The sequence below is a fragment of the Austrofundulus limnaeus genome, unplaced genomic scaffold (assembly GCF_001266775.1).
Source record: "Austrofundulus limnaeus strain Quisiro unplaced genomic scaffold, Austrofundulus_limnaeus-1.0 Scaffold245, whole genome shotgun sequence".
NCBI classification, from domain to species: Eukaryota; Metazoa; Chordata; class Actinopteri; order Cyprinodontiformes; family Rivulidae; genus Austrofundulus; species Austrofundulus limnaeus.
This window is the reverse complement of record NW_013952647.1, coordinates 352,817-368,114: the sequence shown is the minus strand read 5'-3', so window position 1 is coordinate 368,114 and position 15,298 is coordinate 352,817. Positions and strand designations below refer to the sequence as shown.

The following is a 15,298-nucleotide window of genomic DNA, read 5'->3' as shown; positions in this document are numbered from 1 at the left end:
GTGTGTGTGTGTGTGTGTGTGTGCTCTGTGATGAGGAAGCTCAGCTTGGAGACACAGCCCACAGAGGAGGAGCTGGTCCCAAAAGGTGGTTCTAGTCCCAAATGGTCATTTTTGCTCCCCTGCCTGGCTGCCTCAGGATACCACAGGATTTCTCAAACATGCATGAACAAGTCAAAGTAAGACTCTGGGCATGTTTGTGATGAGTGGATAACATTATAACATGACATAAAACTCAAAAAAGCAGATTTTACATGATATTGCCCCTTTAAATAAACCTCGGGGCAGAATTTTGTTGTATTTTTGCTGCTAAATTCATAAACGAGAGGAAAAAGATGCTGTTGTCAGTTACAAGTCCAAAAGCCTGGCTGTGTGATGATCAGAATTAGATCTGTGTTTTTTCATCTGATCAGCTCTTCATCTGTACTTTAAGGTCTATGTATCTACTTCCTGTCAGCTGATTTGTCCATGGCACCCTCAGGCTGTTCGTTGCAGCAGGAGCACAAAGAGCATGTTGTACTTTGACTCCGCCCACTCTCCTTTCCTGACCTCTAGCCTCATCATCTCCCTTTCCCTCAGCAGTAGGAAGCTCATGCTGCTCACAAGACCTGCCTCTGTCACTTCCTGTTGCTGCAGAGACATAAAAGCTTCGCCTCCATCTTCGGCCCACCTCAGGAGCACATGGGTGGGGCCTGGCCTTAGGTCTAAGGTGAGGGTGAACAGGTATATCCCATCCACTGGTGCTATGAAGGTGCCAGAATCAGAGTAGAACTGACCCTGGTTCAGAGACGACTGGAACAAGATGGCACCATTGGAGACTCTCCTGGGAGATTCGCCCACAAACAGCAGAGAGCCGACAATTTGGTCGAACACACCTTGATGAGAAGAATGGGAAACAAGTTTTCCTCAGTACAGTGGCGGATCTAGGATTTTTCTGAGTAAGGGGCCATCAAGGGGCCACAATATTCATAAGAAGGACCAAGTCTTTGTTCAACATCCTCTCACACAAATCCCCCATTTTGGTAAGGTGTTTACATTTAACTAGTCATACATGTTCAAACACGTAATGTAATTTTTTTTCAAAATGGTACAACTTTACAATAAGGCTCCCTTTATAGATGGCTTTAAAAGAGTTTATAGATAGGTTATTAATTCATCTGTAAACACTCTATAAATTATTAATAAGTGTTTATTATACATTAATTAAGGTTAAAAAAAACTAAACTGTCCAGTTTCTTTCCAAGTACTGAGCCAAATCTGTTTGGGTATTAAACATTTCAGACTAGTTTACTACCTTGTAAGCACAATAATGATTAGGAAACGCATATTTTAACATATAATATTGTACTGTATTACTACATTATAAATATCCACAAATATTAAAGGGATCCATATTGTAAAGTGTAAAACTGTACACTATTTTGGATTGGATGGAATTATTTGGTGTGATGTTTTTTTTTTTACTTTTTTGATACATCAACATTGTTGACAGTAGTTACATGTTTGAACAATAATTTCAAATATTGATTATCAACACAAAGTTTTAAAAATGATGATTTTTCACATTAAAGACTAACTTTTGGCTTTTATAAATGTTTGTCATTAATAAATAGTGTACTGTATTACATTTTACAATAAGTCTCCCTTTGACCGTTGTGAATATTTATAATGCAGTAATACAGTATTAATATATTAAAATATGTCTTATCGTTTATGTGCTTACAATGTAGTAACATCGTATGAAATGTTTAATATAGCACCTTTAGACGTAATATGTACGTGAACAGTTTTGTCTCATTATTTGGTAAGAAACCGAACAGTTTTGTCTCTTTCTCATCCATAATTATTGTATAATAAACATTTATTAATGATTTATTTATGTTTACAGATGAATTAATAACCTATCTATAAACTCTTTATAAGCCATTTATAAGGGGAGCCCAGTGCTGGACTGGCCATAGGTCATAGCTGGCACTTGCCCGGTGGGACATTGGTGGTTTTGGGCTAGGGTCCTGTCATAAACCAAAAAAATAAATTATAACTAATTTTTTGTCGACCGCGACGGCCCATTGGTTGATTTTCTTGAACGACATTGAGCTAATCCAATGAAATCTCTCAGCACTCCTCGGCCGGCCTGGCCGGCCCCGCCCCTTTCGATCAAAGTTATAAATATTGCCATTTGAGCTGGTCAGAGCAGAGTTGGAGAGAACTAGAAAGCACTGGACAAAGCATGCTGAGAAGCTGCGGACAAAAGGCAGAAAGGTCTCCAAGTGCACGCAGCAAAGTGTGCAAAAATAACCAACATTTCCCCCAGCTCGTCAGCTGTTAGTTAGAGGTTAGCTAAACCAGCACCGTTCAAGTTGAACTAAAAATAATACAACCCCTGGCAAAAAGTATGGAATCACCAGTCTTGGATGAGCACTCATTCAGAACTTTCATTCTGTAAAACAAACTCAGATCAAAAACATGATAAAATAATAAGGTCATTCCAAAGTGCAACTTGTTGGCTTTCAGGAACACTCAAAGAAATGAAGAGAAAACATTGTGGAAGTCAGTGAATGTTACTTTTATTGACGAAGCACAGGGAAAAAAATGGAATCACTCAATTCTGAGGAAAAAAAGTATGGAATCATGAAAAACAGGTAAACAAAACACCATTCATACACCATACATCACTAGCATTTAGTTGCACCGCCTTTGGCTTTAATAATGGCTTGCAGTCTCTGAGGCATGGACTTGATGAGTGACAAACAGTATTCTTCATCAATTTGGTGCCAACTCTCTTTGATAGCAGTTGCCAGATCAGCTTTGCAGGTCGGAGCCTTTTCGTGGACCATTTTCTTTCTATTTCCACCACAGGTTTTCAATTGGATTGAGAGCTGGACTATTTGCGGGCCATGACATCAACTGAATGTGTCTTTATCCAAGGAATGCCTTCACTGTTTTTGCCCTATGGAACGATGCATTGTCATCTTGGAAAATTTTTTCATCACCTCCAAACATCTTTTCAATTGAACGGATAAGAAAACTGTCCAAAATGTCTATGTAAACTTGTGCATTGATAGAAGAATTAACCTCAATCATCTCCCCAGTGCCTTTGCCTGACATGTAGCCTCATACCATCAAGGACTGTGGAAATTTAGTTGTTTGCTTCAGGCAGTCCTCTTCATAAATCTCACTGGAACGGCACCAAACAAAAACTCCAGCATCATCACCTTATCCAATCTTGACTCATCACTGAAGATAACTTTCATCCAGTCATCCACAGTCCATGATTGCCACTCCTTAGCCCATTGCAGTCTTGTTCTTTTTTGTTTAGGTGTCAATGATGATTTTCTTTTAGCTTTCCTGTATTGATATCCCATTTCCTTTAGGCGATTTCTTACAGTTCGGTCACATATATTGGCTCCAGCTTCCTCCCATTTATGCTTCATCTGTTTAGTTGTACTTTATCGGTTTTCAAGACAAATGGCCTTAAGTTGTTTGTCTTGATGCTTTGATGTCTTTCTTGGTCTACCAGTACGCTTGGCTTTAACAACCATTGTTGAATCAACAACTGTATAAATGTTAGACTGATGGTTCAATTCAGGTCCATTTATGGTTCTGGGGCCTCAACCTATGTTCACACCGAATGCGTTTTAAGCGGCTAAAAAGCACAAAACATCTCTCGTTGGACGCACTATGTTCAGACCAAAGAACGCACTAGTGTTCAGACCAGAACGAGAAGCAGCAGCAGCGGCTGCAGCCGGGTGTGGGAGGAGCGTGTCCTCGGCGGGTGAATAAAGATAAAATAAAAGAAAATGGCTTTGATTTATTCACTAAAAAGCAAGCAAACATAGCACACTGCAGATAATTAACTCACCAGATGATTTAGAGGCGATTTGTTCGGTTAGTTTCGTCACTCCAGAAGCTGCCAGCTCACAGATTTTTTTTTGTCCCGAGCAGCTGACCCACATTGGTGCTGATATATTGCTGATATATCCTACCAGAAAATCCAACTGCACACGGTCGATTTCAGGTAAAGGTCTCCAGTCCGTCTGTTTTGATTTTCAGTGGGAAATATTTGAACTCTGGCGGCGGCTTGGGCGGCGGCTGCTACCGCAACACCGCATGCGCGGAAAATGCTTCCGCCATCTTGCCCAAAACGTATGTGACATGACACACGACCCCTAGAGGCGCGTCCTCATAGACTTTGCATGTAAACCGGCCGCTCCCGCAGCTCAAAACGCGTTCGGTGTGAACGTAGGATCATGCATAAAGGATTGCGCAGCTTTAACACTAAAAGTTGACGTATGGACAAATTTAGAAAAGTGCGCCACACCAAAAAATTCAGATGTATAAAACTGTGCGCACACAGGTTCCTGCGCACCTTTCCTTTATACATCCCAATGAACGTAGAACTAAGCGCAATTGAGACACCTCCCCTGACATGCCTCCATTTAAATATGTAAAATAGATGTAAATGTGTCCAGTGTGTGAGATTCTCCTCAGACTGTCCTCTCTGTGGGATCAGAAATGATTTTTAGATGCAGGAAAATTATACATTAAATGGAGAGTGAGTGAGAAAATTGTCAGTAGGGTGTAAAAATGAGTTTGCCACTCTCAAAGGTGTGTGTGGGTGTTGGTGTGTATGCGCGTGTGCTGCAGCGGCGCATGAGGCTGACAGACATTTCCGCCTTTATACGTCTTTAATAAATGACTGTAAACACAGAGAAACTTATGAGTTTGGTAGAACTTAGAAAAATATTTGTTAAATAGTTGATGTGAAGAAACGACTCGCAGTGCTGCGAGTTTCTGCTGCTGTGTGATTTATATTTTAGAATCATGAAGTCTTTCATTCAGATCAGCTGCATGACTCGACTCAGAACTACAGTAAAATAACTGATTGTAATTTTTTTCGATGTGATACAAACAAATAAACAAAAAAAAAACACGCTGTCCTCAATTCTTCTTGTGGTGATATCATCCTGCAGAACAGCTGACATTGATTCATAAATTACGCACAACTTTACGCAGCAACAAATCTATTGTCTGCATCTTGTGGAGCTGAGGAATCATCACAGCTGAGCTGTTGTTAATGAATCTGCTGAGTTGACAACGTTTTTTTCTCAGTGAGAACTAAAATGTTTCTTAGACAATTCACACATTTTATTTTCCTCAGCTGTGTGTGTGCTCCGAAGGCCTGCGCTCTGCGTGTGTTTCCATGTGACAGAAATATAAAAACTTTACAGTTTACAGACTGGACTGAAGTTCTTTTGATCATTTTTAGACTGATCTATTTTCTTGTCRGAGGTTAAATGATTTTCAGTCCCGGGGTTCAGTTTCATGATCGTTCGAGTTTAAACAATAAAAACTCAAACTAAAATAAAAATCTAACAGCGTGTTCAGACGCTCCTTACATCAAGAAAACACAACAGAGTCATATTTCTGTGGATTCAGGTCAGATTCGTGATTTTGTGGGTTAAAATTGTCGACTGAAAAAATTTACGTGGCTGCCGCACATTCTCATGGCAGGTGAAAAGTGTACGTATATTAACGCACACTTTCACGCAACGTTTGTTTTGATACATCCCAATGTGGGCGTAGGACCTGGCGCATGCAACCTTTTTATGCGTACTCACCGTTTATACATGAGACCCCTGGTGTTTACTAAAATGATCACATTTGTTTTTTACTGAAACATAACTGCAGCTTCTTAAGATGAAAAGTGATAAAAGGTGGTCTGTGAGTGTGTTCACGTTTTACAGCAGATTTTTATATTATGTTGAAATATATAAGAAATAAATAAATAGGTTTGGGTCAAATGAAATAATTTTACCTGAAATTAGAATCCATGGGTTATGTTTATTACACTAAATGTTAAATAAAATAGGCTATACAACCCTAAATAAATGCTGTAGTATATTAAATTTAAAAATGAAACCTTTAGATCTGAATCAGTGCTTTACATTTGACTTTTAGGAAGGTGGAAGTTTTAGTTGTTTTTTTGTTCATTTGTGACTGAAAACTTTTAAGTTTAGCAGTTGTCTGATCTGTTCTCTACAGTAGTCTCTCTGGTGATCCAGTGACTGAGCATCAGAACCTCATGAACTTGAAAGTCTCTGAGTGGAAGAGCTCATCAGTTTTTTTTAAAACGTGGTTACTCTCTTCCTTGTTGGCTGCTGCACTTTAACTTGTGAAACAACACATCATGCAAACACATCCTCTGATATGTCGTGTCTATTTGTATAAATAATGATGGTGGGCCGCCATGACCAAAAAATGCCCGGGCTGTTTTCTGGCCCCAGTCCAGCCCTGGGGAAGCCTCATTGTAAAGTGGTACCAAAAAAAGCTTGCACAGTAAATTCTCCTCACCAGTTTTTCATACATTTTACTGAACATAGATAAAATATTCTCAAACACATAGCATGTGACAAAATCCAGCCATCATTTGTCAGTTGAAAGACTTTTTTTGCAGGATTGTTCAAATTTTGTTAAAAGGAGAAGAAGAATTCTGTAAGCTTGATTCATTCTGGACTTTACTATTTGACTCATTAGCACAACTAGTGTTTGAACATGGAACTGCGTCCACCATCATCACTCCCAGGTAAAGGGCAGATGAGTGGCAGGACAGGGGCACTTCAGGGGCCAATCAGTTTTCAGCTGGGGCCAATGCCCCTGCGGCCCCGCCCCTAGAACTGCCCCTGCCTCAGTAGTTTTTAGTCTGTGATGCTGAATCAAGCTTTATGACCAGCAAGAAAACGAGACTCACCAGGCTCCTTGCTCCTGCTACGGCTCTTCCTCTGTCCTTTTACTCCTTTCTTATTGTCTTTCTTCTTCATCAGCTCCCATAGCTTGTCTAGCTCCAAAGTCCTACGAGTCCCTGCCAGTAGATCTGTGTTACTGAACACATTCTTGAAGACACTAAGGTGTTCCTCCAGCTGTCTCTTCATCAATGTAACCTCCTGAAGCAGTTGAACCTTCGCACCTGAGTGGGGTGCCTCCTTGTCAGCAGGGATGCTGTTGCAGAAGCACACATTCTCCTCCAGCTGGATCACCCTGTGCTGCATCTTCTCTACCTTCTTCTCCAGGTTCCACAGGTCGCTGCCATCTCCAGCATGCTGCATTATCTCAGGATAGAGGAACAGCTGCTGGTTCTGCCCAAATGGACCTCCCCCACTGCTTCTTCTTGGGCCACCAGGGGGCCAGTCTGAGGGAAGGGAGGAGAAGGAGGAGTGGTAGGGCTGGTCAGCAGATGGCACATCTTCTCTGTCTCCTAAGAACACAAAAAGTCGTAAAAGAGTTACTGTTGCTGAGTCTGAACTTCACTTTGGATCCAGTAGCAAAGTGGTGGGATTTTGTTGAGACTCTGCCCAATTAATTATTTTCACAGAAATTGGAAACTAGTAAATGCTGGCATTAACTAATTTCCGCTGTAGCCAGCTGACAGTAAAAATGTATAATTATGTATTTAATCTCAAAGATTTCCCAGTAGTTTATGTCAACTCTAACCTTTATCACAAATGACAGCAGTGGAAAAGTCGTTATATAGCTTTCCATTTAGAATAAATGGAGGAGGGAGCGCAATGGAGTCAATTTCCAATGCAGTTCAATAGGCCTCTTTAGAGGGAAACAAAGGTCATTGATACCCAGTTTAGTGCAAATTGGATAATTTCTGTGATTGAGAGCCAATCATGTACAACATGGAAAGGGCTAAAGTGACTTCATGAAACTACCACACTAATGTGTTGAAGTGCTGCCTGATGTCATACACACAATTTGGTGCAGATTAGATAATGACTGTCTCAATTCATGGGATGGGTCCTCATGAGAGCACATTTGTCGGGAGCATACGTCACTGCCCCGCACCAAGTACTGTCCCAATTCGAAGGCCTCCTCATGCGCTGAGAAACGTAGCCGACAAACTCTTGAAATCAGAGGATGCATCCATGTATCCAAACCAGCCAAGGATATCCCAAGATTCAATGCGCTGACAGCAAAGTAAAAAGAGAAACAATCTTTGTTTCTCTGTCGGTGGAGTTTTTATTTTTTTAATGAGTCAGCATAGTTTGGAAATTCACCACGGACCGAAGGATTTGTTTTCAAAAGTAAGTTTAGCAACTTAGCTGATGAAATTTATGCTGCAATAATAAAATGCAACTACAAGTGCTTATACTGGAGCTAAATACGAATTAATAGTGTTTATTATTTATTCATGTGTAACGTTTTAACTGTGAAGTTATTCTTCCAGTGAAAAGATGTGTTTTCACTAGAAGAATAACTTCACATAACTTTCACATGTCCCAACGTATTTTAAGTCTGATATGAAACTGATCACTATTGTAATGGGGGAGCACGTGGTAATGCAAACTTATGTAAAGCCGATGTCAGGCGAAGGGTAGACCGTGGCCCACATTGCCCAGCTGGGCTCATGCTCATGAGGACCAGCCAATGAATCAGGGAGCTATAGCTGTGGACATAGTCTGGGGGCGCTGCTGAGTCAAGTTCGATCATTATCCAATAACCCTCTTAAGAGGTTAACAAAGGCCAACGGTATCCAGTTTTTATATAAAATATAACATACTAAATATTTTTAAATGTAGGTTATAGAACTTACAGTTGATATATATTATTTCTCATATTTGTTCTTGTATTTATTTCAGTGCAATAAAACATTTTTAACAATCAGATATAATGCTCACATATTCACTAGCCCAAGATTTATAAACCTGCTGCACACGTTTCACTCTTGACCGTGCAGGGCAGTGATAAATGATAAGTGGACTGTACTTATATAGCGCCTTTCTGTAGTCAAAGTTCTTGACACTACAATAGGTGACTCCTTTTACCTATTCACATTCACAATCACTCAGCACTCTACTAGATCCCACTACAAAGCTAATACAATCGAACAGCGATCTTTTGCATTAGGGGAACGACTCCCCTAACCACTCAGCCAACCCCGATGGGACTTTCGCTTTGGTCACGATGAACAACTGAACAGAGAACTGAACAAATCCGTTAATGAAGTGATTATATTCAGTTTGTTCACTCAAATGGTTCATTTATTTAAATGAATCACTTGTGATTGACAAAGCATCAGCAAACCTACCTGTCCCACTAGGAAGACTCAGCTGCTTCATGAGCTCCCTGATCTGCTCCTTCAGGACAGGGAGGGAGTGGGCTTCCTGATTCTCGTGTGTCCATTCTAGGAATTCCAGCACCTCCTCCCCCAGCAATAGCTGCAGTACCTCATTGTGCCGAATGGCATCATCCAGCAGGGAGCGGAAGGAGGCAGAGAGGAGCTTCAGCTGCACCTCCTGCTGTGTGTTTCTCTCCTGCAGAGCCAAGACTGAGCTGTTCAGCTGGATCATGCCAAGGTCTAGATTCATGGTTCTGCTCCGCTCCAAGACCAGAGTCTCCTCAACCTGCAGAAAGGATGAGCTACAGTGTTAATTTAGAGAATGGACTCTCAGTTTCACAAACAAGTACATTATTTAAATTCTCACTTTATACGATATATAAGTTTAGTGAGTCTTTAATTTCTGTGTAATTAAGTCATATTAATTAATTAATTGATCAATTATTAACTATATGGTTATATACAATTATAACCATATAATTAACCATATCATTAAATAAACCATACGCTGTGACCACACAGTATATTAGAACTGTATGAGGTTCTGTGGTGTTTCTATAACTGAACTTGGCCTCAAAGAAGAACATGCTACACCAAAAGCATAAGCTTACCTAACTTCCCTCTGGGATCAATAGATGGTTCTCAAATGACATAGCAACCTGCAGATAACGTGATAAAATCACCATTTCGTGGGTGCGGATGCAGGAGAGGGGATAGTCTACAGCACAATTCTAGATTGTTTATGTAGTATGTTTCTATTTGTTTTTGCAGTCATGGAGCAAGTTTGAGTTGGAGATGGTTACAAAACTATGGTCGTGTGGCAGAGAGACGCTCTTAAAAAAACAGAAGGCATAAAAACATCAAGTGAAGTAGCAGAACTATCGGCAAAGCTACGTTTAATTTGATGCTGGCGATAATCAACCACAAGGATTTCATACTCCTCGAGATTCCAGATTGTGTTCAGATCACCCCTACCATGGTTAATGACCACATAGTATGTTAATTAACTTAAAAAAAGAAAAAGGTTGTGCACTATGGACATAAAAGTGTTTTGAATATAATGCAATCTACTCTTGTAAACAGGCATGTAGGATACACTGACAGCATCAGATTATACTCACAAAAAGCTCAGTATTGTGCAGTATGTACCAATTTGGAGTATGTAAAATATAGTTACCGGTACTAATATATCAGAGAAAGTCACACCGAGTCATGTTAACACAGCCTGTGTTGGCTCTGCAGACTTCAGCAGCTCATAAGGATCATTACTTTCAATAAAGCTAAATACGTTGATTTAGATTTATTATTCAGTGGATCCTTGAGTGTCCTGAAAAGCACGTTTTATATACAATGTATTATGAGCCTGGTCATGCTCGTCTGCATCATTCAGTGGCCTTTTTCCATTTTTTCTCTCTCACTTTTGTGGTTCTCCCATACTGGTTTTATCGCTACAAGCTAAATGCTAGCCCACGAATGGGGTGTGGAGAGTAAAAAAGTCCTGGATGAGGATGTCATTGAGAACCATCTATCAAGTATTTTTGAATTTGAATTGGGAAAATAAAGTGGGGGAGACAAACACAAAAAAACAAAACAACACAGCTCAATCTCAGGTGTTTGTTAATGTCTCTTAAATATGTGACCATACTGTAATCTATAGAAAGAGAGAAAATATTTACGTGAACCTTTACCTGGTGACTTTTTACATCCTTTGATAAATATAAAGTATCATTTGATCACTGACATTGTGACCGTAAATCGCTTGTGTCTTTTGTTCTTTAACAATGATATCAGACAAACTACTTGAGTTTTTTTATGGAAAAAAACACACTAACACTTTTGTTAAAATTCAATGTTAAACACCAGTACGTACGACATCCGTTCCCCATCGTTCCCCATCATTTCCCATTGCACTCGTAAGTACAGACACATCATTCTGTTTTGATTTGGCATGGATACATAACGGCGTTGTTTGCATGCATTTGAATATTTACCTCTGGACAAATAACAGAAATATTATTAAAATAAACAATGAACAGCAGGAGGCCCAAGACAGATCATTGAGCCCTCTGATGAGCTGTCTAGAAAGAATGGCACAGTGCTCCTAATTGACATGACGCTGAAGCTAAGATCGCACCACCCACACAGAAGCGGGCTTCAGGTAAAGTGAACCTCTGACAAACAAACACGGATGTAATGGCAGAGGCAGAGGTAGCGAAACTCACAGCATTACCTGATACATTTGGTGAGGCATTTTTGCCTTCTGAACCATCTTTAAAAACAAAGAAGACAGGGTCGAAATTTTTCAAATGAGTCGTATATCAGATCTGTGAAATTATTTGCAGGAAATTTAGGTGTGATCAACATTAAAGCCCAAGTCTATCGCAGCCAGAGGAAGAATGATGAGGGGCACAAAGTCAAAAAAAAAAAAAAAAACAAAAAAAAAAAATAATAAGTAGGTCCTCTGGATGGGTTCTTTAGTGAAACGTTTCGTCTCTCCTCCAAGAGACTTCTTCAGTCTGATGAGTTTCAGAGTGAAGAAGACTTCTCATCCTTGATAGAGAGGAACGTTGGTTTGAGAGAGGAGTAATGGAAGCCATCTTTGTGAAGAAAAACCATCCACCATTAAACAGAGGTGGAGGCCTTCATGTCCATTTGTCTTCCGCCTACAATGCTGTAATTGCAAGTATGACTCAGCCCCCTGTGAGCAAAAGGTGTGAATCAGGGCCCCATTGGTACCAACTCAAAGAGGGCGAGAGGGACAAAAACAAAGGGATGTTCAACCCCCGCTTGCATTCACTACATTCACATAACACGACACGGGTCAGGTGATGGGGCACATGACCCTCTATGAACAGTAGAGCCAATCAAGCCTATTGTTCCTCGCGCTGAGGTTGCACTGCATAGAGGAGCGTCCCCCAGGTGGTGGATTGGGGATCCCTATTCCTGGTGTATAGGGGTGTGCCCAAATAAGCTGAAAGGCGAATATGGTACCGCGAACCTAAAGCAGCCAGGCAGGTGGGGCTCGATAGCCTTGACAGGCAACCCACCTAGGAGAAGGAAAACTCTGATGTAATTAAACCCGGGTACCATCAATACTCGTCAGCCGTCTACCCCCGGTGGATGGCAAGTTGACAAGAAATTTTAAATTGAGTGGACGAGGAACCGACCCCCAGTACCCGGCAGAAGGGGGTTCTAAAATCTCCGGGGACCCAGCCTGTGGCACATTGGGCGCAGATGCTGCAGGTGGTCCTATGTCCATGCCTCTGGCCTGTCTGGTGGGGAACCAGGCTGGATGGGCCGGTAATATAGTGACTGGAACAACCTTTACTCTGGCCCCAAGACCTAATGCTTATGTGTTGAGTCCTGGGCAACCAGAGGGTTTAGTGCCCTGGGGCTCAGTGACGGCAATGGCTTCTGCCACTGCTGTTGCTGTGTCTACAGGGACTACCTGAATTACCGAGATGCATCAGGACATTTTGAACCACTTTGGCCAGAATTGCCTGAAACTAGTTCGAGAGTTTGAGCAAACAGCAAGAAAGAAGGCGGACTACAGGAACCATCTGAGATTTAATCTTCGTTGCACAGAGTGGCATCTTTCCTAGAAGCCTTCAACTTAAATCATCTGTTGGTGGACAACGGGCAAGTAAGATCCTACAGAGGGCACAGATCCAGCCTTTGAATGAACGAGTAAGACAGACCAACTTTACCACTGAAGCTAGAGAAGACAAAGAGGAACACATCCGACAAGAATTAACAAAATATCTAGATCAGACCACATTCCAACAGGTTATGGATTTTACAGAAAGGCAGGTTTAGCTCAGCATATCAAGTCCAAGACCCGACACCAAAAGAAGTTCACTTTACTGGTAACCCAACAGTCCCTTCGTAATTCCAACAACTCACAGAAGATGAAACAACACACAGGAGCACAAGCAAATGCCAGGGAGACAGAAAAGTGGGTGAAGAATTTATCTGACAGAGAACTCACCCAGCCAGAAACTGAAATTCTGTCCAGAGGACTGAACTTTGCGGTCGCACCAAGAAGAATTCCTCTGGTTGAGATGATCACAGCCACAGAATCAGCCATTCGCAACAACAAAATCCCAGAATTTGAAGCAGAACAACTTAGGAACAAAGTTTCAGCCTGTCTCAGCAAGGCCAAACCACCACCTTCCAACATCAGTAGAGAAGAGAGAGACGCTCTCACTACCCTCAGCAAGGACAAGAACATCATCATCCTCCCAGCTGACAAAGGAAGGTGCACAGTGATTTTGAACCAGAAAGACTACATAAGAAGGTTATGACACTCCTTAGTGACACGACTACATACAAGCCACTGAAGAAAGAGCCAGGATGTGGATATAAGAAGAAGTTGATAGAGTGCCTGAAAAAGTTAGAGCAGGACAAGGCTATTAATCACATTCTGTACCACACACTGTACCCAGGTGAGGCCACTCCTAGTCTGTATAGTTTACCCAAAATTCATAAACAGGTTGTACCGGTAAGACCTATTGTTAGCATGATTAACTCTGTCACTTACAATGTTTCCAAATATCTAGTGTCAGTACTTGGTCCATTACTTGGCATGTCAAATCATCACATACAGAACACCATGGACTTTGTGAACAAGGTGAGGTATGTCATCATGGAGATGGATGAAACTATAGTCTCCTTTGATGTCACATCACTCTTTACGTGAGTTCCTGTTAAGGCGGTGGATGTGGTCTGTGTAAGACTAAAATCAGACACCACTCTTAGCAGCAGAACCACTCTTTCCACAGAACAACTGTGTCAACTTCTGAAACTATGCCTGGAATCAACCTATTTCACATATGGGGGGCAATACTATAGGCAGAAACATGGGTGTGCTATGGGCTCCCAGTTTCCCCTATTGTTGCAAATGTGTACATGGAAGAGGTGGAAAAGAGAGCTCTGATGTCCTTTACAGGGACGCCACCGAGCCATTGGTTCAGGTACGTTATGATACCTGGGTGAAAATTAAATCCCAGGAAGTCCAACATTTCATTGATCACATCAACTCTGTGGATAAATATAGAGTATAAAGTTCACACGAGAGGATGTAAAAGATGGCAGGTTGGCGTTCCTGAACTGTGATGTCTCAGTTTCGGATGGAGGACAGTTGGAAACTGACGTGTATCGCAAACCCACCCATACAGACCAGTATTTGCGTTTTGATTCCCATCACCCACTGGAACACAAGTTAGGAGTCATCAGAACTCTGTACCACAGAGCAGACAGTGTCCCCACAAACACAGGAGCCAGAGAGAAAGAGAAGTCACACACAAGACAGGCTCTGGAGCAGTGCAGTTATCCTAACTGGGCTTTTCTGAAAGCAGACAAGAAACCCAAACAGGATTCCAGCCAACAACCAGCTAAAAATGAAGACCCTAAACCCAGACCCAAACCAGTCGTCATTCCGTATGTGGCGGGAGTTTCAGAGAAACTGAGATGTTTAGTATTGTTACATAGTATGTTAAGTGTCAGGAGGACTGTGATCAGTCATACATGGGGAAACAAAACAACCACTGTTCAAAAGAATGAGCCAGCACAGATGAGCTACGTCGTCAGGTCAGCACTCTGCAGTTTACAATCATCTATAGGCCAACAGTCACTCTTTCAGGCATGAAGATGTTCTCATCCTTGATATAGAGGAACATTGGTTTGAGAGAAGAGTAAAGGAAGCCATCTTTGTGAAGAAAAAACGTCCACCATTAAACAGAGGTGGAGGCCTTCATGTCCATTTGTCTTCTGCCTACAATGCTGTAAATGCAAGTATGACTCAGCCCCCTGTGAGCAGAAGGTGTGAATAAGGGCCCCAATGATACCAACACAAAGTGGGAGAGAGGGACAAAAACAAGGGGATGTTGAACCCCCGCTTGCATTCACTACATTCACATAACACGACACAGGTCAGGTGATGGGGCACATGACCCTCTATGAACAATAGAGCCAATCAAGCCTATTGTTAGACGATGGCCCTATTTTGCATTTGACTAACATGTTTGTCCAGGTGGAGGCAGTGCTTCTAAGGCTGAGTTTCACCTGAAACTCATCAGACTGAAGAAGTCTCCTGGAGGGGAGACGAAACATCCAGAGGACCTATTTATTATTTTTTTCTTTGTGATTTTTTTCTAACTGGATTACTGAGATGCATATATA

General features: G+C 41.5%; 1 protein-coding gene across 2 annotated transcripts in view; it reads right to left on the bottom strand.

Annotated features, from left to right (window-relative positions):
- Nucleotides 1-241: 241 nt before the first annotated feature.
- Nucleotides 242-15,298, bottom strand: part of LOC106525870 (multimerin-2) — a gene marked incomplete at its 5' end in the record, with an annotated part of 55,434 nt that continues 40,377 nt past the window's right edge. For both annotated transcript variants that reach the window (XM_014020242.1, XM_014020243.1), the window contains 3 exon segments: nucleotides 242-872; nucleotides 6,749-7,252; nucleotides 9,089-9,404. In XM_014020242.1, coding sequence (XP_013875696.1) covers nucleotides 475-872; nucleotides 6,749-7,252; nucleotides 9,089-9,404 — 1,218 coding nt within the window.